General features: G+C 53.3%; 1 protein-coding gene across 7 annotated transcripts; it reads left to right on the forward strand.

The window, feature by feature from the left end:
* The first annotated feature begins 288 nt into the window (after window positions 1-288).
* ZDHHC18 (zinc finger DHHC-type palmitoyltransferase 18) lies at window positions 289-27,780 on the forward strand. Of its 7 annotated transcripts, none has more exons than XM_059135963.1 (10): window positions 293-711; window positions 5,334-5,494; window positions 19,307-19,456; window positions 20,638-20,775; window positions 20,897-20,945; window positions 21,482-21,584; window positions 23,037-23,149; window positions 24,010-24,109; window positions 26,396-26,473; window positions 27,614-27,780. In XM_059135963.1, the coding sequence occupies exons 1-9, from the start codon at window positions 395-397 to the stop codon at window positions 26,435-26,437; spliced, it is 1,173 nt and encodes a 390-aa protein (XP_058991946.1). In that variant the 5' UTR covers window positions 293-394; the 3' UTR covers window positions 26,438-26,473; window positions 27,614-27,780. The 7 variants fall into 7 exon arrangements, with proteins under 7 accessions (XP_058991949.1, XP_058991943.1, XP_058991946.1 ...); XM_059135962.1 differs by lacking the exon at window positions 27,614-27,780 and adding an exon at window positions 27,037-27,607; XM_059135960.1 differs by lacking the exons at window positions 26,396-26,473; window positions 27,614-27,780 and adding an exon at window positions 27,037-27,607 and having other exon boundaries at window positions 292-711.
* The last annotated feature ends 88 nt before the right edge of the window (window positions 27,781-27,868 follow it).

Below are 27,868 nucleotides of genomic sequence, written 5' to 3' on the forward strand. Positions count from 1 at the left end.
GCTTTCCCTGCAAAACAACAGAAAGCTCCCGGAACGCGCATCTGCAGCCCCGTGGTCGTGCAGAGGGGACCGCCGCGGCTCTGAGTCCGCAGAGACAGGACAGGGCCCCGCCGCGGAGAAAGGCCCCGCCGCGGAGAAAGACCCCGCAGCCCCGCGCGAGCGCCGTCCCCGACCCAGGCGGAGGGGGCGCTGCGGCAGGAGGCCGCGCCGGGCGGGGGCGGGGCGGGGCGGGGCGGTGGCGGCGGGACCGCCCCCAGCGACCGAGCGCCGCGCGCGCCGCCGCCGCCGCGCCGCCGCGCCGCCAGCCACCGCCACCGCCTCCGCCGCTCGGCCCCGGTCCCGGTGCGGCCCGGCCGGCTCGCGGGGCTCCGAGGCGAGGCCCGCGGCCGGCCGCATGAAGGACTGCGAGTACCAGCAGATCAGCCCCGGGGCCGCCCCGCCGCCCGCCTCCCCTGGGGCGCGCCGCCCCGGCCCCGCCGCGCCCCCCGGCCCGGGCCCGGGGCCCCCGCCGCCTGCCGCCGCGCCGCGCTGGAGCAGCAGTGGCAGCGGCAGCGGGAGCATCGGCCGCCGCCCGCGGCGCAAGTGGGAGGTGTTCCCGGGCCGCAACCGCTTCTACTGCGGCGGCCGTCTCATGCTGGCCGGCCACGGCGGCGTCTTCGCGCTCACGCTGCTGCTCATCCTCACCACCACCGTCCTCTTCTTCGTCTTCGAGTGAGTCCGGCGGCGCCCCGACCCCGCCCCTTCGGAAGCCCCGACCCCTCCCGTCCCCTCAGCTCCCTGCCGCGCACCCCTCCTGCCCAGCTCCTGCGTGGGCACGCCAGCCTCTCAGGGCCTCCGCTGGGCCCCCGGCCCTCTCCCACATCCCCGGGGGCTCCACCCTTCCCTGCACCTGCCAGCCACCTTCGCGGAGGCGAACTCCCAGCTCCTCCGGGGCCTGTGCCCTTCGCTCAGGATATACCCCCAGGCCTTCCCAGTCCCCTTGCATATCTATCTCTCCTCTGCCCTCCTGGGCCCTCTCCACCTACCCCCACACCCCATCCTCCCTCGCCCCTCTGGATGCCCCAGCCTCCGGCCCCCCCCTCCCCCGCCCCCCCTTCCCCCATCCTTCCCTGCCTTTTCCTGGCACACTGCCTTTGCCAGCCTCTGCCGGGAGCACCACCCTCCCATATCCCTCCACAGCCCCATCCTCTGTGCCCTCTCAGAACCTGGCTCAGGCCTCCTGGACCTCCTCGCCCTCACCTCTCCCTCACCTCTCCCTTGGACCATCTCTTGTGCACCCCGTCTTTCCGACCCCTCCAGGTGACTTTGCTTTCTGGCCCTTCCAGACAACTTCTGAATTTCTTCCGTGTCCTTTGGCATTACATTCCCCATAACAAATCTAGCTGCCTTCTGGCGCTGTCTGTGGTCCCCTGTTATCTCTCTACGCTCAGCTCACACCTTTCCCCTTCGCTTTCCCTTCAGTCTTTTTCCCTCTAGGCCCTCAGGCAATCTTCCCAAACAGCTCTGGGCCTCTCAGGCCTCCCTTCCCTCTCCAGCACCTTCCTTAGTATCCCCAGCCCTTCCCAGCCTTCCCTGCGACTTTGCCAAGCCCCTGCCACCCAGCACCTCTGACCTCCTGGTTTTCTTTGCCTTCTCAAACATTCTGGAGCATACCCCCGGCCTGTCCCACAGCAAGAACAGCTGTAGGACCTTGTTACTTCTCCAAAGTCGAGAGTGCTTTGGTGTGACAGGTCTTATATGCCCCCGTGGGGGCTTTTGATCCCCAGTGACCCAGGATTGGCCCACACAGTATCTCTTTGGAGGAGGGGATGCTTGTCACTCCCTAGGGTCACATTTTCTTTTCTTTTTTTTTTTTTTTAAAGATTATTTATTTATTTATTTGACAGAGAGAGAGATGACAAGCAGGCAGAGAGGCAGGCAGAGAGAGGGGAGGAAGCAGGCTCCCTGCTGAGCAGAGAGCCCCATGCGGGGCTCGATCCCAGGACCCTGGGATCATGACCTGAGCCGAAGGCAGCGGCTTAACTCACTGAGCCACCCAGGCGCCCCCCTAGGGTCACATTTTCATGTCGGAAGTTTTCCAGCTTGGGAAACTTGGTCTCTAGCTTGAGCCATCTGCAGTGTGAGTCTTTGCACACACACTCACACTTCCCTTCTTTGTTCTCTCCATCTCTTGTGGTCTTCCTTAGCTGCAGTGTGGTGAACAGCTCCATTTCTGGACCCAGTGGGCCTGGTTCCAGTCCCAGCCCCACCACACCCCATCTACAGACTGCGTGACCTCAGGGCAGTCCTTCCACCTCAGAGCCCCAGTGGCCTCATCTATAAAATGGGGTTGATAATAGGTCATCATGAATGTGACACAAGGTTATGTGTGTAAGCTTTTGACCAGGAACAAGCACTTCATGCTGGCTGCTGCTGTTAGCTGTTGTCTTCAACATAAAGCACTTCCTAAGGGCCTGTGGCCACACTAAGACTACCACAAGACACCACCCCCAGAGACCCTTTCCAGCTGCCAGATCATGTATCTGCAACCTTGGGTTTCCCCTTGAAGCACGGTGAGAACTTTGTACAAATTAGCTTCTCCCTTTCCCCCTTGCTTTCTGAGTCAGGGTGGATAACAAATTCCAGGATAATGTAGCAAGCGGAAGCCCTGGGGAGCCCCCAGCCTCCAGCATGTTCCCTGAGCCGAGTTTCGGATCCATCTCAGTGGGCTGACCCCCATGAGTGTTTTGAGAGTTCCTTTTCCAGTATTCCTGGGGCTGCAGCCTGGGCGGGAGGAAGTTGACCCCCGTGACCCTGCAGCGTGGGGTTCAGTCAGTTCAGAAACGGGATTTTCTCTGGGCTGCATGGGTATCTTGGCTGGTGTTGGATTTATGCCCCAGAGAAGGGAGAAAGGAGGACTTCTGGGTTTGGGGAGGGCTTGTGAATCATCTCGCCTTGTCTCTGCCCTTCCTCACTTGGGCTGGTGGAGTTGGCAGAAGGGTTTGGGTTTGGGCTGAGAGCACCCCTGGGTTTGAACTGGGGTGAAACCTCCGTAGAGACCTGGCACGAGGGAACAATGTGAGCAAGCCCACATTCTTGCATTGCTCTGGGGGAAAGGGAGATGGCTCTCTAGGGCTTTTCTTTTCTTTCATTGTTTGATTTGGTAGATTATTGCGCAGGGCTGACAGCAGGGTGCCTGCCTTCTGCTGCACTTCCCACACCACACGGAGGCCAAAGCGCCCCTTTAATTCTAAGTCAGATCCTAGTCCCCTCCTGGAATCCTCTGTGGCTCCTGAATAAGAGCCAGAGCCCTGATAATGGGCTTCATCTCTGTCCCTCTCCTGCCACTTCCCCGCCCTCCTCCCAACCTCCTCCAGGCACATTGGCCTCCTTGCACATTCCTGCCTCAGGGCCTTTGCACTGATTGGAATAGGCTTTCTTTAGATAGTGTCAGTGGCTCATTCCCTCACTTCCCTCCTTCCCTGACTGTCTCTGTAACATAACAAACTGCCCCCCCCCCCTTATCCCTCTTCCCTAACTGCTAATTCTCTGGAAGCACTTGCCACCATCTGAACATACTATGTGTATACTTTCTGCCAGTTTGTTGCCTGTCTTTTCACCACAGCAGGACTTCTTTCCCCTCACTGTTGTGTCTTCAGTGCCAGGAACAGGTCTGGTGTGTAGTAGGCATTCAGTAGAGGAAATACTTGTTGAATGAATGCAAGTATTTGTGGAGGGCCCAGAGGCCCTAGTCCTGTCAGTGGCTGGCTAGATAACCTTGGATGTGGCTGTGGGCCTCAGAGTCCTCTATAAAATCAGAGGACCAGGACTTGGTGTTTCTGAGGGTTCTACAAGTCTCAGACTGTAAGTCTCCATCCCCTAAAGAGCCTGGCTTTCTATAAACTGGTTGATTGTGATGAAGGTGACACAGAGAGCCCAGCTTTGTTTGAGGCTCAGACCCAAGGACCACTCAGGTGTTCAGAGCAGAATGTGTGGTGCCATTGGAGTTCTTTTTTTTTTTTTTTTTTTAAGTCTTTCAGGTATTTTTTAAAAAAGATTTTATATATTTATTTCACAGACATAAATCACAGGTAGGCAGAGAGGCAGGCAGAGAGAGAGGGGGAAGCAAGCTCCCTGCTGAGCAGAGAGCCGGATGAGGGGCTTCATCCCAGAACCCTGGGATTATGACCTGAGCGGAAGGCAGAGGCTTTAACCCACTGAGCCATCCAGGTGCCCCATCATTGGAGTTCTTGATCTTGGCAGTCTCTGCTCTTCAAGGGAAGGGCCTCTCTGGAGGCTATAGCCTCTGGCAGTGGAGGCTCTGGAAAGAGCGTGCAGATGTCCACACATCTGCTTTCCGCAGCTGTGCCAGCTCCTTGGCTGAATCTGGCCTCCCAACAGCCTGTCATTTCCCGAGTAGGAGGCCCTCACCCCATCAGGTGCCACTCTCGCTTTGGGAGGGAGGACAGCACAGGACAGAGGTTAATCGTGTGGGTAGGCCTCAAAGTCAGCTCGTGCATAGGCTGTTCTCCAAACCAGCTAGGCTCGGGGACCTGAAAGCGCCGACCTAAATGCGCCAACCTAAATGCGCCAACCTGAGATGCCAGCCCTTGGAGGACAGTGGCAGTGCCTGGACTGTGCTCTTCATCCTAACCCCCTTCCCCTGATGACCCTTCCCATTCTTCAGATTTTAGCTTAGGCGTGAGCTCCTTCAGCCAGGCTTTCCTGACTGTTCAACTGTTTTCCTTTTCCCCATGTTAGCACACATGGTCCTGTGTGGCTCCTCTCCGTTCACAGGTCTCTTTTCCCCAGGAGCCCGGAGCCTCATGGGGGGTGGGGAACAATGCTCTTGCTCACTGCTGTTTGGGGAAGGTGTTGCCTGGCATACCGAGGACCTCGCTAAATATTTGCGGAGTGAGTGAGTGAATGAACGTTGTCATGGATGGTCAACTCAAGTGAGTTGGTAGTGGATTCCTGAAGCTTTGTGTTTAGAAGGATTCTGAGACTGCAGCTAAGTGCAGGGGTTAAGGGTGCTGGGATCTAGATCCCTTCCCTTAGTTCATTAAAAAAAAAAAAAAAATGTGCTGGGATCTATTGCTCATGTCTGCAATTGGCTCAGAGGGAAAGTGCAAGGATCAATTAGTGATGTCTGCTCTAGGCACTGGCCTAGGAGCTGTCTTTCTTCCTGGATGGCTCTCTGCACAGACGTGGTGCAGGAGATGTCATCTTCCGGGATGGCTCTCTGCAGAGAGGTGGTGTTTCTGGGATGCCAACACCTTGCCAGGTGCTGTAACCCTGTGCCCCAGGGAGCCCTCTGGGTATCTGCTCATCTCTCTCTTCCTCTCTCTCTCTAGCTGTCCCTTCCTGGCCCGCCAGCTGACCCTTGCCATCCCCATCATCGCTGCCATCCTCTTCTTCTTCGTCATGAGCTGCCTGCTGCAGACAAGTTTCACCGACCCCGGGATCCTGCCCCGGGCCACCGTCTGTGAGGCAGCGGCCCTGGAGAAACAGATCGGTGAGCCTCCGACTCTCCCAGCTCCTCACTCGTTGATTTGAGAGGAGGCCTGAGTTTCTCTTCCCGCACCTTGCCAGAGACTGAGGGCATGGTAGTCAGTAAGGCAGGCTGGAGCTGACCCCAGAGTGGAAACCCGTGCTAAACCAGTGAGCAACTTAGCAAGAGACGCTGGCAAGGGCAGGCTGCCGTGGCCGCCAGCTTAGTTCTGAGTGCTCACGGGGGCCGGGCGGGCTTTCCACCTGTCTACATGCATGATCTTTTGAATCCCTCCGTGATCCCATGAGACAAGGACTGTTGTTAGTCTCTTTCTACTATTACACTGAGTCTCATAGGAGTCAAGTAAGCGGCCCAAGATCACCCGGTAGGTGGAGGAGCTGGGATGAGATCTCGTGCAGTCTAACCAGAATCTCTGCCCTTAAACATTTGTGTACTTAATCATTCTCTCAGCAGACATCGGTTGAACCCCAGTTATGTGCCAGGCCCTCTTCCAGATGCTGATGATACAGCAGTGAGCAAATAGAGGAAGCAATCCCCTGCCCTCTTGGAGCTGACGTTCCAGCAGGAGAAGGACAGTTAACAGTTAAACATCTAGGATGTCAAAGAGAAGAGCAGGGAGGAAGGAGGAGAGCTGGGGGGAAGGTATATGGTTTTAAATAGGGTGATCAGGGAAGGCTCTGTGAAGGAGGTGACTTCTGAACAAGGTTTGGAAAGATGAGGGACTGAGCTGCGTGGGTATCTGGAGGTATCTGGAGGTATCTGGTGTAGGGAGTGGGCTCATTTAGAGTAGGCGATCCGGGAAAGCTTCTAGGAGGAGGTGGTACTTGACAGGAGCCCTGAATGGTGTGATGGGAGCCAGTAATACGCAGTCCGGAAACAGTGAAAATGAAGCCTGGAGCAGTGGACAAGCTGATGTGTTTAAGCAACAATAGGAGGACTGGTGTGCTAGAGAGAACCCATGCTCCCAGGCACCCAGACAGCCCTTGATTCCTCCCAGACCCGTGCGTGTCCACCTGGGAGGCTGGGTGCTGGGGCCAGGATTTTAGTCTTGGCTTGCTGCACCCCAGCTCCTTCCTGGGGAGAAGTGACATGGCTGTTTACACACTTCAGGGGCTTCCGGTCCGTGGTCAGTTCCTTCCCTTAACAGGGTGGCTTCCAGACAGGCTTTTAAGCATCTAACTGGCCTTGAAGAGACCCGGTAGCCTATAGATGTCAAGAGTCCGAGGCATCCATCCCTGGAGGTTGTTCTGCTGGTTCCCTGGAGCAACTCGGGAGGGTGGGCAGGAAGGGGAAGGAGGTTCTCGCTCTTTGTTCTTCCTCTCATTCCTCTGTCTAGGCCTGTCCTTGGCCACACCCTGGGTCACGCTGTCTTCCTCCGCCTGCATCAGCTTCCTCTCCCCCTTTTACCCTAGGCCCCTCACCACTTGGCCCCCGAGACCTAACTCTGCTCCTTCTGAATCCGCCAGGCTGACCTGAGCAGTCCACCTGACAGCAGGGGAGGCCCTGCTGCCCAGCGGCAGCCCGTTTCTCCTCCCTCCAGGTCGGGGCTCATCCTGGGGCACGATTATGCTCCGGCTCAGCCTGAGCTTGGATATCTGGCCACCTGGAGTCCTCTGGCCTGCTGGGAGCGGTGAGGGTGATAATGACAGCTGTAATCCCCCATGTGTGGGGAGCGCTTGACCCTGTACCGAGTGCTTCCCATCCATTATCCCCACAAATCCTCCCAGCAGCCCTGCTGTGCTGATGCAGAAACTGAGGCAAGCTGGCACATGGCCAGGGAGTGGAGGCACGGAGACGGACCATGTGCCTTGACTCCCAAACCCCTTGCTTTCTCTTCTGAGATGGCCTCAGGGACACATCTCCAGTCTTTGGGGGCCACGCTGTCTTCATTCTTATGTCTCAACCCAGGTGTTCTGTACTCTGCGACGCTTTCATGACCTCAGATGGGCCAGACCTTATGTGACACATTCCTTGAGCTCCTTGTCCTTTTTTTCTTGGCCCTGCCACCTTGCATGGTGATTGTTACAAAGTTGTTGGGTAGGCCCAGCAGCCTCTTCTGGGTCTTGTTCACCTAGTCGGCCGCTTAGAGGGTCCAGGGATGTTGGCTGAATGGATGAGCCTCTGTAGAGGCCCTCCTTGATGTCCCCAAGTGATTGATGGAGAGATAGTTGGAAGTTCTCCCAATTAGGCATTATGGCTTTAATCATGTATGTGTTAATTCTATATGCTGACTCCTGAGCACAGGGGGAGGAGGTGGGAGGCCGAAAACAAATCTGGTGTGGACCTTGCCTTCTGGTGGTTTCTAGGCTAGCTCTGTCCAAAGTGATGTAATGTATGACCACCTGCCAGTGCACAAGGTGTGACCATACCTGCAGGTGTGACCAGCTGCCCCAGGTGAGATTAGGCTTTGGAAGAGGATCCGAGAAACCAGGAGTATCTTCGGCCTGGAGGGTACCGAGAGTCTTCACCAAGAGATGCCTTGAGTCAAAGCTTAAAGTTTGGGTGGAAATCAGGCATGGGAATATATGTGAGGGGAGCCCTCCAGGCAGACGGAACAGAGGAGGAGAAGGCAGAGCAGGCAGGACGGGGGACAGGCATGGAACCCCGAGAAGGCCCTGTTGGCTGGAACAGAGGAACACTTCAGAGAATTAGAGAAGTTCTGGTTGGGGAATGGAGTGGAAATAGTCACGTGAGGCCCTAAATGTCAGGGTTGGAGACTTTCTTTGAGAACAGCTGCCAAGCCTGGAAAGTGACATCTTTTAGGCCTTTGAACTCTGAAACTTGAACAGGAGCCAGATTTGAGGGTGGGGCCAGGAGGTGTCTAATCAGAATGAAATATATTTTTTCAAAGAGGACTAAGGTCACTAAGCCTTTTTGAGAAGATTGGGGACCAGCTCTGAGGCGGATGGTGCTGTTCATGCAAACGTGAACTGATGATTACCGGGGCCCATGCAAATTGGGGGCTTCTCACTTTGGCCCCATAGGCCAGCAACGCCAGCCCAACAGGCTGTAGCCCAAGGCTGCCACCCTGCAAAGACTGTCTGAGGTGGGCTGACCAGCTCCTCCCAGCCTTGTGTCCTGGGAAACCTCTCAGTCATAGGCAGACCAGGGCGGTTGGTCACCCTGGTCTGAGATCTTTACTTGTCAGCTGGCGAGCCATGCAGCTGGGTCACCCTACAGGGCCAAATAGAGTTCAGGTGCTCTGGAAAGTTGGAAAAGAGGTAAGCTAACATTGCCCACAAGAGGTTCCCAGTCTGAAGGGAGACGACAGAAGCATCCAGATTGGAGTGACAGACACTGACCTAGACACGTTTACAGCTCACAGAACATGCATAAAGCCTGCCTCTCCCTCCGGCACCACCCAGCAGGTCACAGATGCAGCCCATCTGGGCCAAAGTTTCTCCCTCAGGTCCTTCTGAAGCCCACTGCCCTAGGGCAAACCTGCCTCATTTGCTTGCTGGACTGGCTCTGCCGACCAGGCCCCAGCACCTGGCTTCTTCCTGCAATCACATTTCTCTCTCCAAGACCCAGATTTGGCTCCAGCCCTCCCTGGCTTAGAATTTGGGTGACTCCCTTGTGGCCTCAGCAGCATTTCCTGAAGTTTGGGCATTTGGGTCCAGCCTTTATGATTTTAGCCTTTTTGTCTCTCATCTTGTACCTTCATTTCCTCAGTATTTTCCTTTAAGGGACTTGTGTTTAATAAGGGACTTGTGTTTAAATGTATCTTAACAAGGAAAATTTATATCACCCTTGTAAGCAGAGAGCCTCTTACTCTGAATAGAACATAATCATAAAAACCAAAGATAACAATGTTACAGAATTCTTAGTGGTTATAGTTGCCTGCAGAAATAAGGCCTGATCACAGCTCTGAGGTAGTAGAAGTTAATAGTTTTCCCCTTGATGGAGTCACAGGCTTGAAAGAAAATTGAAAAGGGAATAACTTTCTGTTCACGTGAATCAGTGTTATGTGTGCTGTGAAAGGAAATAGATCTTCTTCCACCCTCTGGAAAACGAGCCCCAGGCTCAAGGCCAACCTCAGTGTACCTGCCCCTGCCCCCAGGACCCCCCAACCAGGCTGGGCGCAGTCCGTGCCTGTGTTCACGCAGCCCCCCTGCCCTCTCTCCCCGGTGAGCCCGCCGGGTCATTCCTCCTGATCCGGCTTAATTGGGCCTCCCCTTTTGTTGCTTCCTTGAATGCCACCAGGTATTCAATACCTTGAATGCCACCAGGTATTCAGTATAGACACCAGTAATACCATTAATCCATGAGCTTTTCATCTCTCATTTGCATCACTATCTCCCAAGTCTGATAGGGTTATTACCCAGTGAGGAACTGAGGCTCAGAGAGGCTAGGCAGCTTCCTCAAAGTCACCAGCCAGCAAGTGGCCAGGCCAGGTTTCACAATGAGATCAGACAGGCCCCAGAGTTACCGGACTTGACTCACTGGGCCTCTCACGCCAACTCTAATTACTCACTTTACCCACTCTTTCTGCCCTCCGGCCAAGCTCTTCTTGTGTCCTCCAGCCTGTCCCTCAACGGTAGGTAGGTGGTGGGCGTTCAGTAAACCTCTGGAGTGAACAGAAACGGTCAGGCGGGGATTACAGGGACCCACGGCCTGGGCACTGTAGCTGACCGAGAAGCTGGGGGGACCACAGCCCTGCATGTGTTTCTTACAGAGGTGGGGGCAACGGAACACCAATTGTCAGGACCCAGCAAAGCAGGTGGCAATCCCAACCTTCCTTCGCTAAAGTCTGTTCAGTAGCTCGTGCCAGCTGCTGGGGTCCCTGCCAGCCCCGGGGCTTCCGTCACAGAGCCAGCCATCAGGCTCTGACTGCAAAATGCCAGCCTGCCCCCCTCCACTGGCTGCGGTTGGGGTGGGGAGACCCATTGCATGCCCCTGGGTGAGGGGGAAACTTCCTCGGAGCAAGTCATTGGCTTCTCCCAGGTGTTCACTGAGGATCAGCCTTGCCCCTCCTGACCACATCCCCAGGGGCTTTCGAGTCCCACCTGCAAGGCAGCAGGAAGGCCTTGCTGGCGTGAAAGGGCCTTTTTACTTCTTGGGACAAAGCCTAAGGCAGAAAGCCTTGGAGAAGATCTTAGATTCCTTTCTGGCAGAGATACCATCTCTCACCATTCTTCCTTCTTTTCTTCAACAAATATTCTCTAGACTGGGTGAACAAAGCAAAGGTGGCTTTTTTTGTCTAGTTTAAAGGAAGCACGAGGCCCAACCTGGGGCTTGAACTCATAACCCTGAGATCAAGAGCCAGATACTCTACTGACAGCCAGCCAAGCATACCTCCCCCACCCATTTTCTCCTAATTTTTATTTTTAATTTATGTTTAAATTTCATTTTTTTTATAAATTTATTTTTCAAGGTTTTTGTTCTCTGTTTTTTGTTTTTGTTTTAGTGGGCTCCGTGCCATGGAGCTCAAAGCAGGGCTTGAACTCATAACCTTGATATCAAGACCTGAGCTTGTAGGACACCCAGGTGGCTCAGGTTAAGCGTTAAGCGTCTGCCTTCGGCTCAGGTCATGATCCCAGGGTCCTGGGGTTGAGCCCCGAATCGGGCTCTCTGCTTAACAGGATGCTTGCTTCTCTGTCTCCCAGTCCCCCTGCTTGTGTTCCCTCTCTCACTGAGTCTCTGCCAAATAAGTAAATAAAAAAATAAAATCTTAAAAAAAAAAAAAAAAAAACCCAAGCCGAGATCAAGAGTCAGATGCTCAACCGACTGAGCCACCCAGGAGCCCCAAGATTTCACTTAATTTGATTTGATTTGAAGTACTCTATACCCAATGTGGGGCTCACACTTAAAACGCTGAGATCAAGAGTTGCGTGTTGTACTGACTGAGCCAGCCAGGAGCCCCTTAAAACAATTTTTTAAAGGAACCATATTTGACTTATCTGCATGTATTTGCCTCTTCTCCCCTCACCTGCCACCCAGACCTTGTACACTATCGTGACACAGTAGTTGGTAGTGTTTGAGAGAACGTTCGGAGGACAAGGATTCTAATTCCAGCCCCACCTAATACATACTAAAGCGGAATCCATTTCCTCACCTGTAATATGTGGGTGCAGACCCGCTTGCCCAGCCCAGAGCATCTGGACATATCAGTGTACTTTGAAATTGCTTTTCTCTATGGAAATTTAAGAGGCTGAGCCCTGTGGTCAAGAGTAAGGGGATGGGTCCTGGCTGCTGGCAGGAGTGCTTGAAGGCGGGGTCTGAGGCGGAGACGGGGTCTGGGATGGAGGCCTGGTGGTGATGAGACCCATGTCCTGGTCCGCATGGTCTGGCCTGAGAATAAACAGTGCGACAGTGGCTTGCCTTCTTCCCAGGTGGGGGCCTGTCTCCACAGTGGCATCCCTGCAAAGCCTCCTTTAACCCAAATTGTTGAGTGCATCTGGGGACTCCCTTGCTCTAGGAGGACACTTTCTCTCCCCCGCCCCCCACTATTAGCAGCCCAAGGAAGTTGGGTGTGCAGAGCTTCACTTCCTCTTTCTCCGAGTTCTCAAGAGGAGGAAGCTTGGCCCGGGAGGCCACAATATGCTGGTCAGAGTCTTCCCTGCCTGAGGGCCTGTGGGAACCCAGGGAGGAGTCCAGGAAATTTTCTCCTCTTTCTTTAGGTGGGTCTGTGGCTGCCCTTCACTCACAGATGAGCTGGGTTCTGAAGTTTGGTAAATAAGTTGTTTGGAATATAAGTTTTTTCATAGAAAGAATGATAATAATAATGGCTCGTGTTCCTTTAGCTTTGACCCAGTGCTAGATGTTTTGCTAATAAGCTCCCTTGCTGAGTTCTTGCTTCGTCTTCCTTCACAACACGAGGAGGCAAGTTTGATGATGTCCCTTTTTTTTTTTTTAGCAGATGAGGGCACAGAGAAGTGAAGCCACTTGACCCACATCACGTCCGTGACTGTGGTTGGGCCACATGTCCGTCCGGCTCCAGATCCTGTGTCCGAGCCTGGAAGCCAGCCGTGGGCAGGGATGGGAGCTGGACCTGGGGCCCATGGGGTAGGGTTACAGGTTGGGTCTGGAGTAGCATCAAGAGTTTTGGAAAGAGCTGGAGAATGCTGCATGCTGGAGTGTCCTGGAATGAACTGTGTGGCAGGACTGTGACTCTAGTGCCAGGCTCAGGGCTGTCCTGCGCCGTCTCACTGAGCACTCATCATGGCCCTGTGAGACAGAGATGGTCTTCTCTCCGTTTTATGGATGAGGAAATTGAGGCTCCAGGAAGTGAAGGGACTTCCTTTGGTAGCAAGTGGGTAGCAAAATCATGACTCAAACCTAGTTTTGCAGACCCCGGAGCCCGTCTCTTGTGACCCCTCTGAGGATAGCTGTTAGTAAGTACTCATCAAGTGCCGGTTCCTGTCCAGATACTGTTTCTGATCCTTCTGTGAGCCTTCTAGGCAGTTACTTGTCTGCTTTTTCAGATGCATCCACAGGCTTACAGAGGTCCAGAAACTTCCCTCAAACTTCCCTCATGGCACTAGCTCATAAATGGAAGGGTCAGGATTTGAACCTCAGGCCTTACCAAGTCCAGAACACATATTCTCTCCTCTGTGCCCGCTCCTTCATGGTTCACAGGCCCGGGAGGGCCAGTGAATTCCCCATCCCTGCCCTCAGGGGGCGTGCTGTCTAGGTGGTGAGACAGCACCACACACCCGCAGTCCGATCATAGGCCCGCAGGGAGCAGGCGCTCTGTGCCAGGCACAAGAGCCTCCACGGCAGCAGTGCTTGGACAAGCCGCTGGAAGACTGGACAGGGACCAGGAGAGTCCTGGTGAACAAGGAGCAGGCAGGGGCCAGGGCTTGATTGGAAGAGGGGGTAGGAAGCCAAGGCTGCAGGGAGTCAGGGAGAAGAGCAGTGAGAGAAAAGCCAGGAGCAAAGGTCGGGCCCAACTGTGGAGGGCCCTAGTGTCACGACAGGAAGCTGTCCTTTCTGTGGGAGGCCAGTGAAGGCTTGTAACCCAAAAGGGGTAATTTAGAGAAATGTGGTGTGTGCAAGGGGGGTTGAAGGCAGAGGGGCTAGAAGCAGGGAGCCTTCTGGGGAAGCTGTTTGGTGATGGGGGCCTGGCTTCGGTTTGGGTACTGGGAGGAGAGTGAAAGACTATGAAGGAAGATCTTGATGAGACCTAGCGACTGGCCAGGAAGGGGTAAGGGAGAAGGAACAGTCTGCAAAGGGTCTCCGAACAGAGTTTCCCTGCCTCTGCCCCTCGGTGGCTCTGTGACCTTGGGCAACTTCCCTAACCTCTCTGGTCCTGTTTTCTCATTTGTGAACTGAAGGGGTTAGAAGAGAGGCAGGCAGTGAAGGGACATTATCAACTGTCCACTCTGTGCTAGGATTATATGTGTTATATGTTCTTTGAAGTTCTTTCCAGCTCTTGGCTTGTGCAGAAATAAGGAACCAGGCAGGATTATATAACACTTACTGTGACACTTTAAAAATGTACAAAAAAGGGGGCACCTGGGTGGCTCAGTGGATTAAAGCCTCTGCCTTCGGCTCAGGTCATGACCCCAGGGTCCTGGGATCAAGCCCCGCATCAGGCTCTCTGCTCTGTGGGGAGCCAGCTTCCCTCTCTCTCTCTGCCTGCCTCTCTGCCTACTTGTGATCTCTGTGCCAAATAAATAAATAAAATCTTAAAAAAACATGTACAAAAAGACCTCCAACCCAAGTTTTGGAAACTTGGGTTCACATCCTGGTTCTTCCAACTTCCTAGCTGGGAGTGGCCTTGAGTATGCACTTCGCCTCACTAAAAAAGGTCTTCTTAACTGTAACCTGGAGGGAGTAATGATAGCCTTAGCTCCTGGGACATTCTCAGTGCTCAAGGAGACACTATGCACCATGCTCAGCACATAGTAGGTGCTCAGTGAAGCGCTGCCTCTTCCTTTCTCTTCGTAATTCTGTCCACTTTGAGTCTTTGCTTTGTGCTACTTCCTGTATATTAACGAATTTAACCCTCACAACAACCCTACGTTAGGGATACTATTATTTTTTTTAAGATTTTATTTATTTATTTGATAGATCACAAGTAGGCAGAGAGGCAGGCAGAGAGAGAGGGGGAAGCAGGCTCCCTGCTGAGCAAAGAGCCTGATGTGGGACTCGATCCCAGGACCCTGAGATCATGACCTGAGCCGAAGGCAGAGGCTTTAACCCACTGAGCCACCCAGGCGTACCAGCGGTACTATTATTACCCCCATTTTGGTGATCAAAGAAACAGGCACAGAGAGAGTAAATGATTGGCCAGGTCAGACATCTAGCAAATGATATTGGGAGAAACGCAGCCAGTAAGAGGTGAGGCCAGGATGCACGCTCTATTCTACCTGTTGCTTCCATTTTACAGTTGAGAAAACCGAGGCTCAGAGACATTCCCTTAACTTCAGCATGTCACATAACCAGGGAGAAGCAAAACCAACTTTCAGAGTGTGTCCACCATCCTCACACCCCTGCCCTTTACCCTGCCGCTGGTTTTAAAGAAAAAATGTTCGGGTGTTTAGCTCCATTTTAGACACGCAATGGTTCGGGGAATGGCAAGCAGCCTAGCAAGAGTCTGTTTGGTAACTGGAATGTGAGACCCAAATCCGTTTGCTTCACTGATGCGTGCCAAGCGCCTGGAATAGTGCCTGGCACGGGTAGGCGCCTGCTCGTAAGTTAGCGTTGGAGGCACGTGGCCAAACTGGAGGTACCATCTGGGGAGTGGATCCGGTGGAATCAGCGGCTGGGAGTGTTGCTAAGGGGTCGGGATCACGGGCAGCCTCACCGACTCTCAAAATTCTATCCAGGAAGGAGCCACTGCTTTGAGGACTTTGGTCCTTTGAGGCCTGGGGGACCAAGAGGCTCAGTGGGTAGAATTGTGGGCTTTTGCCTATGGCAGAGCAGGATTCGGATTCCTGCTCGCCAGTATCTGAGCTTTGTGACCTCAGACAAGTTACTTAAAACTTTCTTTTTGATATGTTTTCCCTGAAGTGTAATGGGCTTACAAGACGTGTACAAATCCCAAGTGTTCTGTCTGCTGAATGTTCACAAATGGAACACACCCATGTAATTGGCACCCAGATCAAGAAACACTGTATGAGCGGCATCCCACAAGGCCCCTTGTTCCTCTTTCTGGTCAGTATCGCCCCTCCACGAGTGACCGTGATTCTGACTTCTACCACTGTAGATTACTTTCAGTTGTTTTTGAACATTTTGTGTTCTTATGTGTGTGGTTTCTTCACTTTACACAACATTTATGAGATACGTAAATATTCTCTGTGTCGTTGACGATCGTTCATTCTTTGCTGTCTAGAACTCTGTTGTGTGACTATACTACATTTTGTTAATCTGTTCCACTATTGATGGGCCTCTGGGTAGTTCCAGGTTTTGGCTGTTATGGGAGTGTTGCTGTGAATATCCCTGTACGTCTTTCGGGGCACATCAAATCATGCACATTTCAGGGTGCCTGGCTGGCTCAGGGCACACGATTCTTGATCTCGAGGCTGTGAGTTTGAGCCACACATTGAGCATAGAGTGTACTTACAAATTTCTTTAAAAAAAAAAAAATCATGCACATTTCTATTGGGGAGATACCTCAGAGTGGACTTGCTGGGGGTGCCTATGTTGAATTTCAGGGGTTGATGCCAAATAGGTTTCCGAAGTGGTTATATGAGATTTCTAGTTGCTTTACATTTTTGCCAATACTTGATTTTTAAATGTTTTTCTTTCGTTGTAGACATTCTCGTACATGTGTATAAAAAACATATGATGGTTTTTATTTGCATGTTTCTGATGACGAATGAGCATGAGCACCTTTTCAAATGCTTCTTTTTTTTTTTTTTTTAAAGATTTTATTTATTTATTTGACAGAGAGAGATCACAAGTAGGCAGAGAGGCAGGCAGAGAGAGAGGAAGGGAAGCAGGCCCCCTGCTGAGCAGAGAGCCCGATGTGGGACTCGATCCCAGGACCCTGAGATCATGACCTGAGCTGAAGGCAGCGGCTTAACCCACTGAGCCACCCAGGCGCCCCTTCAAATGCTTCTTAGCCATTGGGTAGCTTCTTTTATAAAATGCCTGCTTGAATCTTTTGTGCACATTTGAATTGAGTATTCTGAGCTCTTTCTTACTGACTTATAGGAATTCTTTTATATTCTGGTTACAAATCCCTTGTCCATGGTCAAATAAGCATATTGTAAATATGCTTCTCCTCTGAAGGTCACTTTTTCATTCTTTTAATCAAATCTTCTTTAAGATGAATGGAAGTTCTTTTTTATTTTTTTTTTAAGATTTTATTTATTTGTCAGAGAGAGAGTGTGTGCACACAAGCAGGCTCCCTGCAAGGAGCCCAGTGTGGGACTCACTCCCAGGGCCCTGGGATCATGACCTGAACTGAAGGCAGACACTCAACAGACTGAGCCACCCAGGTGTCCTTTACAGAAGTTCTTTTTTTTTTTTTAATGTAATCTCTACACCCAACACAGGGCTTGAACTCACAACCCCGAGATCAAGTATTGTACTCTTCACCAATTAAGCCAGCCACTTGCCCTAAACAGATCAAGTATTGTACTCTTCACCAGTTAAGCCAGCCAGTTGCCCTAAACACAAGATCTTAATTTCGACATAGTGCAGTTATATCAAATCGCTCTTTTATGATTTGTCCCTTAGTTTCAGAAATCTTTGTCTACTCCAGAGTCATGAAGTTGTTCTCTTATTATTTTTAATCCAAAACTTTTGCATTTGGAATGACAATCTGAAATTGAATTTGCATTTGGTGGGAAATGGGGGTACAGAAACATTTTCCCCCATCTGTGTACACAGTGGACTTAGCCCTGTTTGTTGGGAGAAAACCATCTTCCTTCAGGTCATTGTGACTGTGGCGTTGGCATGAACCCCTTGATCATTTACATGTCGGGTCTCTTTCTGGATTCTCTTTTCTGTTTTGTTGATCAGCATTTCTTTTTTTTTCTTTTTTTTTTTTTTTAAGATTTTATTTATTTATTTGACAGAGATCACAAGTAGGCAGAAAGGCAGGCAGAGAGAGAGAGAGGAAGAAGGAGGCTCCCTGCTGAGCAGAGAGCCTGATGTGGGGCTTGTTACCAGGACCCTAAGATCATGATCTAAGCCAAAATCAGAGGCTTTAACCCACTGAGCCACCCAGGTGCCCTGGTCAGCCTTTCCACCCTTGCACCCAAACCAGGCCCTTCTTCAATACTTGCACTTTATCATTCTTTTTTGTTGTTGTTGTTAAAGATTTTATTTATTTATTTGACAGAGATCACAAGTAGGCAGAGAGGCAGGCAGAGAGAGAAGGGGAAGCAGGCTCCCCACTGAGCAGAGAGTCCCATGCGGGCCTTGATCCCTACCTTGGGATCATGGCCTGAGCTGAAGGCAGATGCTTTAACCCACTGAGCCACCCAGGTGCCCCGTATCATTAGTCTTGATATCTAGTCATGTAGGTCCTTTAGCTTTTCCCTTTAGGAATGCCTTGGCTATTCTTTGTTCTTTGCATTTCTGTATAAATTTTAGATTGAATTTGTCAATTTCATTCCCCTCCACCCCAAAAAACATACTGGGATTTTTGACTGGCATTATGTAAATGTACAGGTTGATTTAGGGAGAATAAATCCTTTTTTTTTTTTTAAAGATTTTTTACTTATTTATTTAACAGAGAGAGAGATGACAAGCAGGCAGAGAGGCAGACAGAGAGAGGGGAGGAAGCAGGCTCCCTGCTGAGCAGAGAGCCCGATTCGGGGCTCGATCCCAGGACCCTGGGATCATGACCCGAGCCGAAGGCAGCGGCTTAACCCACTGAGCCACCCAGGTGCCCCAATAAATCCTTTTCTAATGCTGAGTTTTTTAACCCATGAATACAATATATTTCTGCATTCCATTACCTCTTAAAATTTTTATTATGAAAAATTTCAAGCATACAGAAAAGTGGGAAATACAATGAATTTCTGCATGTTCACCATCTAGATTCAATAGTTGTTCTTAATGTCTCTTATTTGTATCATATATACTTAAGAATTATTTTTTCTTTAATTTTTTTAAAGATTTTTTTTTTTAAAGATTTTTAAGTAATCTCTCTACCTGCCATGGGGCTAGAACTCACAATCCTGAGATCAAGAGTCACATGCCCTTCTGACTGAGCCAGCCAGGTGCTCCTGTACTTATGATTCTTATTAAGCCATTTCATAGTAAATCATAGACATTATAGACACTTTATCCATAAATACTTCAACATGTATCTTCAAAATCTAGAGACAGCCTCCCACATGGCCACAATTCCTTTATGACAGCTAGGAAAATTAATAGTTCCCAAATTTCTAATATCCCTAAGTCTTCCCAGGGCTCTTTCTCAAAGTTGTGTAAAGCCAGCGCTGTGAGAGCCAGTGTGTAAAGCTTTAGCACGGGGCTTGGCACACAGCTGCTTTCAGCAGGTGGTTGTGGATCTTAGTATCTGTCCCTGCCTTGGGCCCGCATTTTTTTTTTTAAAGATTTTATTTATTTATTTATTTGACAGACAGAGATCACAAGCAGGCAGAGAGGCAGGCAGAGAGAGAGGACAAGCAGGCTCCCCGCCGAGCAGAGAGCCCGATTCGGGGCTCAATCCCAGGACCCCGGGATCATGACCTGAGCCGAAGGCAGAGGCTTTAACCCACTGAGCCACCCAGGCGCCCCTTGGGCCCGCATTTTATCCCAGTGGCTCGTTCCTAGGAAGTAGCTTCCCTAAGGCTTCTCTTGTCCCTTCAAAGCAACAGTGGCTTCACACCCGCCCCCTCCCACCCAAGCTGGCACTCCTGGCTCCAGGCTTGAACATCCCCCATCTTCCTCTCCTCCCATCCTCAGATAACACAGGCAGTTCCACGTACCGGCCACCGCCTCGGACCCGGGAGGTGATGATCAACGGGCAGATGGTCAAGTTGAAGTATTGCTTCACCTGCAAGATGTTTCGGCCACCCCGGACCTCACACTGCAGTGTCTGTGACAACTGTGTGGGTAAGTGGGAGGCAGCAGGGAGCCACATGACTCTGATCTGATTTCCAGGGTCTGGGAGGGACAAGAATCTGGGAACAGAGTTCGAGCTGATAAGGTGAAGAGCTGAGCCAGGATTGGAAGCTCCTGACCCACCACTGCAGTCGTTGCTGGGGAACCAGAGGCTGTTTTGTCTTGTCTCTGTGCCCGTCAGAGGCCCCGCGGCCCTGATGAGGACTGAGGGTGTGCCCCTGGGAGGCTGTCATAAGGGAAATGCTATGCAGGAGGACCCAGGCAAGCTGAGCCATGGTGACTGTGCACAGTCCCTCGGCAGTGAGCTCCTCACATTAGCTCAGCACTCCCCAAGTGACGGAACAGCAGGGAACACCCATGACGGTAGGCGGGGAGGGGGTGACTCAGTGAGCATTACTCATCCCTGAGAATCCGCCCCACCCGCCCCCTGTGAAGAGTGCTGGCCCTGGTGTGAGGCCTGCAGTGGGCTTGTCATCCATATTCTCACAGAGGACTTTCCTTACCAGTCTGGGCGTGACCCCTGCCCTTGGGGACATAGTGCTGGTGTGAGCTCAGCCCTCTGCTCGAGCCTCTCATGCCAGCCTGCCGTAAGTGACAGAGTAGCCTGGCCCCTCCCTGGGCCTCTAGTTCTAGAACAAGGAATGGGGATCATTGGTCCATGTGGCCAGGGTCATAGGCCAGGCAACAAGTACTTTTTTGTGGATCTTTGTACCAGGCACTGCTGGACCCTGGGGATCAGCTCAGTGTGAGGCCAAAACAGGCCCCCTCATGGAGTTTACAGTTGAGCAGGGGTCCTTGGGCAGGCCACTTATTATAAATAAGTATGAAAACATATGGGCGAAGAGCTGCAAAAAATAAGTCACGGGGCAGATAACAGAGCCCTCCCCCATCTGGGATCAGAGGAGGCTTTCGTAAGGAAGTGGCTTTGCAGCTGAGACATGATATCCATGATATGAGACATGCAGCTTAACCAGGTGAAGAGACCGAGAATGTGAGGCGCTAGGAACCTGTGCAGAAAGGTCCAGAAGTGGGGGGCATCCGAGGACCTATGAGTGGGCCGGTGCAGAGAAGAGTCGGGGTGAGGAAAACCCCAGCTGTGGCATGCAGCCTCTAAACACCTGTGCCGGTTGCAGGCCAGGCACACTAACCCATCTCCCCTGGCCCCTTTCCAGAACGGTTTGACCATCACTGTCCCTGGGTGGGCAACTGTGTGGGGAGACGGAACTACCGCTTCTTCTATGCGTTTATTCTCTCCCTCTCATTCCTGACGGCCTTCATCTTCGCCTGTGTGGTCACCCACCTGACGCTGCGTGAGTGGGGGCTGGGGGTAGGAGGGAGTGGGGAGGGGCAGGCCAGCAAGCTCAGCCAAGTCAAGGGGCTGCGGTCACCATCTCTCTGAGCTGTGCCCTGTCCCGTTTTTTTCTTCCCCAGGCTCTCAGGGAAGCAACTTCCTCTCCACTCTGAAGGAGACACCAGCAAGATATCCTTTGTCAGCTGGTGGGAACAAGGCCCCCTCACTGGGGTGGGTCCCCACACCTCCTGGAAACAGGGGAATGGTGTAGAGCCAGTGTTTGTCCTCAAGAATAATCTGCTGTCCCAGCTGCTTCTGCTCCCGCCCAGGCTAGAACTGATCCTCAGTGGCCTGATCAGGGGGCTGGGGTGGCGGAGAACTCTCAGGAGCCACAGTCCCTGTCTTCCCTTAGGACACCAAGCTCCCTGAACTGTGTCCTGTGTGGGTTTCTTGGTGCCTGGAATCCTCATTTCCCTCTGCTGTCCATCACCCATTCTGCCCTTAAAGGGGCTCTCAAGCCCTCCGTAGGGACCAGGAGTTGATCCTGCTGAGAAGTGGTGAGCGGACAGGAAGGTTACAAACTCCTTTTCTTTCTAAGGAAATAGTTCTTTCTAAGGAAATAGTTCATAGAAGGATAGTGGAGAAAGCTGGGGCGTGGCCAGCTCCCAGGCTCAAGGGAGGCTCCCAGCCCTGTCCCCATGTGGGTCCTTGACCACCCTGCTCACTGTGCTGGAGTTGGTGATCTGCTTCTTCTCCATCTGGTCCATCCTGGGCCTCTCAGGGTTTCATACTTACCTCGTCGCCTCCAACCTGACAACTAACGAAGACGTGAGTAGGGCTGGAGCCACCCCTATGCCTGGGCAGGGTCCTGGGAAGGAGGCAGGGTGAGGGGGCTTATGGCGGCCGCAGTGCACCTGACTCTTGGGCTGCTGGGGTCACATGGGTGGAGACGGAAGGCCACCAGATGTTGCCTTCCAGTGCTCATGGCTTGGCCCTGGGAGACCCAGTGCAGGCTTCTAAGGCCCCTACATGCCTCGGGCCCTTGGCACGGGCTTTCTCGCTAACCCAGAGGCAGTGCTGCCCTGTAAGCCATTACACTGGCCAGCGTGTGACGGTTTCCAGAGTTCTTTTGGGTTCCTTTTGCCAACTCTGAGGCAGAAGGAAAAGGGATGCTTTTCTCCCGTTTGATGGCTGAGTGACTTGCTCCAAGGTCACACAGCTGGAAAGGGACACAACCAGGGTCATGGCCAGAAGCCAAGGTTGGGCCTTGCTGTGCCCCCACCACACTGCCCTTAGAGCCAGAAGAGCTGTGACGGTTGTCAAGGTATCTGTGGGGCTCCCTTATTGAGGGAAACAGTGAGGACAGGACCGTGAGGCTGTCTTGCAGATCACCAGCAAGCATTGTTTGAGCACCCCCTGTATGCCTAGCCCTGGGCTGGCCCTGACATCACCTTCCTGGTCTCGCAAACAGTAAGAAAGCAAACTTTTGAGAGCATCTGTGCCCAGGCCGCCATCACATACTGCTCAGAGGCCCGTGACCAACAGAAAGTACATTTTTTCACCTCAGCCTCTCATTCTGGAAAAAAAACTGAGCACTCCTGTTGGGGGATCGTGTGCTGGGTGACTGGTACTGAGCAGAAATGATCTCAGCCAGCATCTCCCAAGGCAGTCTCTAGATCTTCGGCATGTTCCTAGGGGTTAAGTGGAAAGATGTGTGATGGACAAAAAAGTTTGGAAAACTTTGGGTTAAAGCCAAGCAGGTATCCTTCCTTGCTAAACTCCCCGGGGCCTTTGATAGCTGGCTTCGCGAATCTAGAGACGGGCAGGATTTCATCGAATGCTCCACTGATGGTATCTGAGTTCCCTACTTTTCCAATGAGGACTGAGATCCAGAGATGTGGCCTGCCCAGGGTCATCAGTGTGTCGGCGGCAGGGCCAGTGTTCACAGGCAGTTCAGCCTGAGCCCTGGCCCCTTGCATGACCTTCACTCGTAGGTGGCTGGCCAGAGAAGAGAGGCTGCACCCAGAAGGTTGCCTTTGGAGACTTCTCTGGCTGGGCTGTGTTTTCTGTTCTGATTAGGGCTTCTTCCTCTCTGCCAGGGCCCTCCCACATCCAGCAGTCCCCCACACTCACTGAATAGCCCGGGTTAAAGGCACATTCCCTCCAGTAATCTATCCAGAGCTGGCTTCAGAATTCACCAGTTTTTCCCAGCCTCTAGGAAATAGAAAGCAAATGGAAGCAAAAGGAGGTACCTGACTCAGACCTCCTTCCTGCCGGCAGATCAAAGGCTCATGGTCCAGCAAGAGGGGCGGTGAGGCCTCCGTCAATCCCTACAGCCATAAAAGTGTTATCACCAACTGCTGTGCTGTGCTCTGCGGCCCCCTACCTCCCAGGTAAGCCAGGGTGCCAGAGAGAGGTCGCAGGGCCTGGCCTGGCCAGTGCGGGGCAGCCCTGTGAGTCCACAGCTCTCAAAAGAGGTTCTGGATGCAGCAGACCTCTTCTCACACCACAGAAACCCTCTGTGCACCATCCCCTGCAGAGTGCACTCAAGGCGTTTGTCACATAAAAGAATTCTATGTGATTGTTAATCACATAAGCTCATTGTAGAAAAAAATTAAGTGTAAAATATTAAGAAGAAGAATATTAGATATCCCGTTATCTTATTCCCCAGGGATCACCACAACAAATGTTTTGGCCACCCTTGAGCAACCCCTCCCTTCTGGTGCTGATGGCCTCCATGGTCCCTCCTGGCAGGAAGAGCCCTGGTGGCTCAGGCCCACTGGGCAGTGCCCTTCCATCTTCACACTAGGGGGCACCAGAGTGCCAGAACAGGAGTTAAGTTGCAGTGGCCCCTGCGGATGGAGACTTCACACACTGTCCACCCGACCCCATCCCCCACCCCGATTCTGTCATGCTTGCGATGGCAGGGTCGGTAACAGTGGGCGTCTCGCTCTTTCATCCTGCTCTTCCCCTTCCCCTCAGCCTGGCTCTATGGCAGCCAGATGGCCAAATGGGCCGCTTGGAATGAAGAGTGAATAAATCCAGTGGCCAAAACCAGGTGTCCAGAGTGCAGAGAGGGCCTTTCTGGAAGGAAAGGGTCTTGAACCCTCAACTGGAGATCAATTCCCCTTTCTCAGGCTTTGTAGGACTGGATTTTTCCTTGGCTGGGAAATGAACTCTGCCACTCAGTCCCCGGCCTGCATCACTGGTGTTGGGCAGGGGCCCTCACGTGTCCCCTCTTGTGTTTTGGAAGCCTGATCGACCGAAGGGGATTTGTGGAGCCTGACACGGTGTTGCCCTCACCCATCAGGAGCGATCAGCCAGCCTGTGGAGCCAAGCCCCACGCCAGCATGGTAGGAGGCCACCCCTGACCTGGGCTCACACTCGCCACCTGCTGGCCTGTCCACCCCTCCGCACTCACCTGCCGCCCTCCACACCTGCCGGGACCCTCCCCATTCCACCCAAGGGAAGCAGAGCTGCCAAAGACTCTCGTATTTATTTCCCACCCTGCGTGGCTTTCCCCACACTTCCATGGCTGTACCCTCTGCTCCCCAAACCCAACTTCCCACAGCCTTGGGCCCGAAATGCCCCCCAGCTGATTAGTGGCAGGAGTGACAGGAGAGAGAGGCCAGGGACCCTGAGGCTGCGAGGGGACGTTGCCAAGTCTCTGGCTGTGCCAGGGCAAGCCTCGCGTGAGTGAGGGAGCCGACTGAGTGCGATACCTCCCAGGTGGGGGCGCTGCTGGGTTCTGCTCAGCCCGGGGCCTGGGGGTGAAGCTGGACCCAGGGGCATTCTGCTCTGGACAGCAGGCTATAGAAGATGCCGCCTCTGTGGGCTGCTGTGCTGTGTGGGCTCCTTCATTCCTTCTGTGATAATCATTGTTCTTCTGTTTTTGTTCTTGTTTTCTGTATGGAGTTGGCCAATAGGATAGAACTGGGGGTACAGATAGAAAGGGCAGGGGGGGGGGGCAGGTGGACTACAGCCTGTGTCAGAGGAAGCGACACCAGCCAGCCAGGTACCCAAAACCTCAGCTCCTGCATGGTCCTGGGCCGCACGCTAGGAACTGGGGGCCTTGACCTCTTGCTGCCCGTGGCGGGTTTCTCTAAGAGATTCCAGTCTGGCCCCCCATCTCTCTCCCAAGTCGGTTCTTGGTCTGGGCGGTTGTACTCATGCTGGCAATACTTGAAATGGGTTTATTAATGCTGGGTATTTTGCACAATTTTATAGACCTCTTTTCTACGTAGCATTTTTTTAAACGGAAGAAGAAAAAAAAAAGTCAGCCACGTTGCTATCTGTGTAGTGCCAGGTTAAGGATTATCAGAAGGCAAGTTGGTTTTAATAAATTTATAAGAGAACTTCTGGCTGTGAACGTGTGAGTGTGAGTGTGTGTGTGTTCGCGTGTGCTCCTGTACGAATGTGGCTGGCTCCCATTTCCCTACATCCCCTAGGCCGCCCCTCTCCCCGCCATCCCCCTCCGGCGTCAGCCAGCAGCAGCAGGAGCAGCCTGAGCCATGGCCACAGGGATCCCGTGCCTTGATCACAGGAGCCCCCTGGGTTCCCGCCACAACTCAGCCCCTTTCCTCCTGTCTTTGCTTCCTCTTCGGACATTAGGAAGCCTGGGACCTGCCCAGACAGGCTGAGGCTGGGCGTGGTGGATGGGGTAATGGCTATGGGGAGCGGCTGCCGTTCTATAAGCCACACTCCCTCCTCTGGGCTCTGAGTGTGGGACCTAGTGCCAGTGGCCAGAAGAGGGGGAGTCTCTGCCAACTGGAGGACCTCGTCCAGAGAAAAGGGAGGAAAGAGCAGGGTGGTCCAAGAGGCAAGTGAAGTTTGGCCGAAATCTGGGTCAGAAACTCAAAGAATGTCTCTTCTCTGCTGGAAATTATAGCTTCTTGTTGAAATAGATAGGAAATTGTCCCACCCCCTCCTCGGCCCTTCAGGTGGCCTGAAGCCCTTGGAAACCGCTGAGGAAGTCCTCGCGTCTTGCCCTTCCTTGCTGCAAAGGCTAATGGGTCACAGGCAGCTGAGAAAGGGCAACCCCAGAGGGTCCCCTCTGGGAGAAGCAGCTCTACCCTAGTGTCAGGACCCTGGGCCAGGCTACAGTGGGGAGGGAGCTGGCTAGAGGAGGGGGCTCCCATGTGCCTTTTATTTAAGCCAGTATTCTTTGTTCCTGCTTGTAATAAAATTTTTGTTTTTAAGAGTTGATTTGCTTTGGTTTGGTTTTTGTTTGTTCTTTCTTTGCTGAGGCTCCAACTGGCAGCCAAACTCGGTCTTTCCTGGGGAGGCAGGAGGCAGGAAGCCCAGAGATGCAGCTAACGTGCTCCTCTCCTGGCTGAGTCTGCCTGCTTGAGGTGGAGCCAGGGGGCGAGGTCCCCATAGGCATGGAAGAAGAGGCCATCCTGGCCCCTCCTTATCCCCTCCGTTTTTCCCCTGCCTCGGGGACTTGGAGACTCCCAAGTTCTTTTTCCTTGCTGTGTTTTCACTCAGATCCCCAGGGACTGCCCAGCTAAGAAACCGTTTCTGAGACCGTAGTTTCCAGTTTGTGAGTCAGAGCCTCCCCGGCCCCCAGCCCCACCTGGGCAGCAGGGCCCAGCCAGACAACTCATAACTCCGGCCCGCCTCTCTGGTATCTCCCCCAGGAGGACACCTGTCAGGATTTTGCCATCTCCTGCACAGCCTGAGGGGAGCTAACAGGCCTCTTTGCAGAGGGTTAGCTGGTAAGAGCGTACCTCCCCCGTCAGCCAGCACTGCCCGCTCCCCTCACACACCATCTCATCCTCATCGCATGCCTCGCCAACCCCGTGGAGCCCATTCATCTGTCTGGTGTGTGGTGTGGTGCGTGTGCTGGCGGTAGTAGGGCCGCCAGGGCTTCCCCCCCAAACAGAAGGATCGGGGCCTGAGGGCGGGGCTAAGAGCCCAGCCCTGCTCTGGACTGAGGAAGTAGCTTCACGCAGAGCCGCTCTCCCACTCGAGCAGGAGGTGAAGGGTGAGGTTGGGGAGAGGGTGGCCTTCCTGCTCTGAGGTGCTGGGGCCTGTCCTGGTGGTGTCCTGGTGTGCAGGAGCCCTTAGTCACTAACACTTGTGTCCTGGCTTTCTGTCCCTGCTGAGCTCTCTCCTGCTTCGTGGCCTGCCGCCCAAGCCTCGGCCCTTCTGTGGGGAAGAGGCAGGTGCTGGGGTAGCACCTGTCCCCGCCAGCAACGCTGCAGGCCCCCTGCCCCGTCCTCGCGAGCCCGCTAACCCTCTCTCTTCTCCTTCTTTGCTGTCCTGCTGGGATCTCCAGTGTGTGCGGGGGCTTAAGGACCTCCTGAGGACCGCTGCTCTCTGCCTCTCCAGGAGCGGCCCGAGGAGAGCCAGGCACCCGGCCCCTCCACCTGCCTAACCTGTGGCCCATCTGCCACCGTCTGTGCCTACAGGGTCTGCCCCCAAGCCTACCCCACACGTGTGCTCTCCAGAGCCCCCCACTCCAACAGGGGGCAAGGGCCGGCCTCTTGGCCCCCACCCCCACTCCATGCCAGCCAGAGTGTAGAAAGCCATATCGCAGCTGTCAGCACAATGATACAATACTCTGCTGAAACTTGCCCCCCTTCCACTTCGCGTCCCCTTCCCCAGATCTGTAAGGTGTCGAGACTCTTCAGGAATCTGGCCTTACAGCCTGCCCCCTTCCAGAATCAGGCATAGCCGTACTGGGGCCGAGCAGGTTTCTTCAGGAGCCTCTGGGGTGTTGGTTGAGGACGCTGCTGAACAAGTTTGGTGACTGTTCTAAGCACAACCGGTTTGACACTGTTCCCACGGCCCCTCCATCCCCACTACCCTGAGTAGGTAAGATGCAAGGAGGACGCCTGTTCCCTTTGCCCCAGGCGCTGAGGGCCTGAGCTAGCCGGCTGGGACAGCCCACTGTTCTTCAGAGGACCTCCAGGGAGCTGGGCTGGGCCCTGGAAATCTGCCCAGTCCACGGCTGGGGGCCGCTTGTCTGCTGTCCTGTACCTTTTTTAACCGAAATAAAGATTTCCCTCTTCTTGCCATATCCTTGGATGTCCGGTGCCACCTTTACTCTGGGGTCTGGGGGTGAGGCCTGTGATGAGTGCGCGGAAGGTCTGGCTTACCCGCACTGC

Source organism: Mustela lutreola, chromosome 10 (assembly GCF_030435805.1).
Source record: "Mustela lutreola isolate mMusLut2 chromosome 10, mMusLut2.pri, whole genome shotgun sequence".
NCBI classification, from domain to species: Eukaryota; Metazoa; Chordata; class Mammalia; order Carnivora; family Mustelidae; genus Mustela; species Mustela lutreola.

Excerpts from the sequence above, each read along its gene's own strand:
- ZDHHC18 (XM_059135960.1), top strand. The coding sequence starts at position 395 with ATGAAGGACTGCGAGTACCAGCAGATCAGCCCCGGGGCCGCCCCGCCG. Across the intron at positions 712-5,333 it reads GTCCTCTTCTTCGTCTTCGA|CTGTCCCTTCCTGGCCCGCC; the intron begins GTGAGTCCGGCG and ends CTCTCTCTCTAG. Across the intron at positions 23,150-24,009 it reads TGCGGCCCCCTACCTCCCAG|CCTGATCGACCGAAGGGGAT; the intron begins GTAAGCCAGGGT and ends GTGTTTTGGAAG.